Source organism: Plectropomus leopardus, unplaced genomic scaffold (genome assembly GCF_008729295.1).
Source record: "Plectropomus leopardus isolate mb unplaced genomic scaffold, YSFRI_Pleo_2.0 unplaced_scaffold19931, whole genome shotgun sequence".
Classification (NCBI taxonomy): domain Eukaryota; kingdom Metazoa; phylum Chordata; class Actinopteri; order Perciformes; family Serranidae; genus Plectropomus; species Plectropomus leopardus.
Genome location: NW_024621531.1, coordinates 1 through 1,119, shown reverse-complemented (window position 1 = coordinate 1,119; position 1,119 = coordinate 1). Strand labels below are relative to the sequence as shown.

Below are 1,119 nucleotides of genomic sequence, written 5' to 3'. Positions count from 1 at the left end.
CAGCGAGCCAGACAGAAGATAAGCATTTAATGCTTGGACAAATATTGTACTGCGTGTGGATACTTGCCTGCCAGCGTCTCTGAGTTGCTTCTCTTGTCTGAAGTCCAGGAATTCCAACATGGTTTTCCTGTGTGGCAGAAATTGAGGATGACAGTTTAGTTTTGGCTCTTGACTAAAGTAAATTCTCTGATTCCCAAAAGGGGGATATGGAAGAGGTTGTGAAGAAGGAGTAGAGTTTTAGACATTTGAAGATGCCTAGGCCTCATCATCTTGTGCCTAGGCCTCATCACCTCTCATTTTCTTCTTGATCTTTGTATTTTGCCACTTTTATGTTGCACCTTCCTACAGGTCTAACCATCTCCTTTTGTATCTGTTTCTTTCAGATTCCTTGGCGTTGCAGGAGTCTGGCGACCGGGCCCATTGGTGCGTGGTGGCATACTGGGAGGAGAAGACACGTGTTGGGCGCCTCTACTCAGTCCAGGAGCCCTCCCTGGACATCTTCTATGATCTACCTCAGGGGAACGGCTTCTGCCTGGGCCAGCTCTGCTCCGACAACAAGTCCCAGCTGGTGCAAATGGTGCGGGCCAAGATCGGCTATGGCATCCAGCTGACGCGTGAACCGGACGGGGTGTGGGTCTACAACCGCAGCTGCTACCCCATCTTCATTAAGTCGGCCACACTGGACAACCCGGACTCGCGCACGCTGCTGGTGCACAAGGTGTTCCCCGGTTTCTCCATCAAAGCTTTCGACCACGACAAAGCCGGCAGCCTACAGAGGCCCAACGACCACGAGTTCACGCAGCAGCCTCGCACGGGCTTCACGGTGCAGATAAGCTTTGTGAAAGGCTGGGGACAGTGCTACACCAGACAGTTCATCAGTAGCTGCCCGTGTTGGTTGGAAGTCATCTTCAACACCCGATAGCAGCAGCTTTCCTCTTCTTCACCCTCCTTGCCCCCTTACAAACAGACTACGCCCATGTTTTCCTTTTTTTGTTCCAGAGGTTCAAATAGAGAGAAAAAAAAGTTTTAAAAGAAGAAGAAAGTATACAACTCTGACGGACTTTGTTTAATAAATGACTAAGATTTAATTAAAATAAGAAGCGAAAAATGTATTTTATG

The 1,119-nt window shown here is 48.8% G+C and overlaps 1 protein-coding gene across 1 annotated transcript; it reads left to right on the top strand.

Moving 5' to 3' along the window:
* Window positions 1–280: 280 nt before the first annotated feature.
* Window positions 281–1,113, top strand: LOC121965422 (mothers against decapentaplegic homolog 7-like; the record flags this gene model as incomplete). The annotated part of the gene is made up of 1 exon (XM_042515568.1): window positions 281–1,113. A coding segment is annotated over one exon (642 nt), but the record flags the coding sequence as incomplete, so codon positions are not given.
* Window positions 1,114–1,119: the final 6 nt, after the last annotated feature.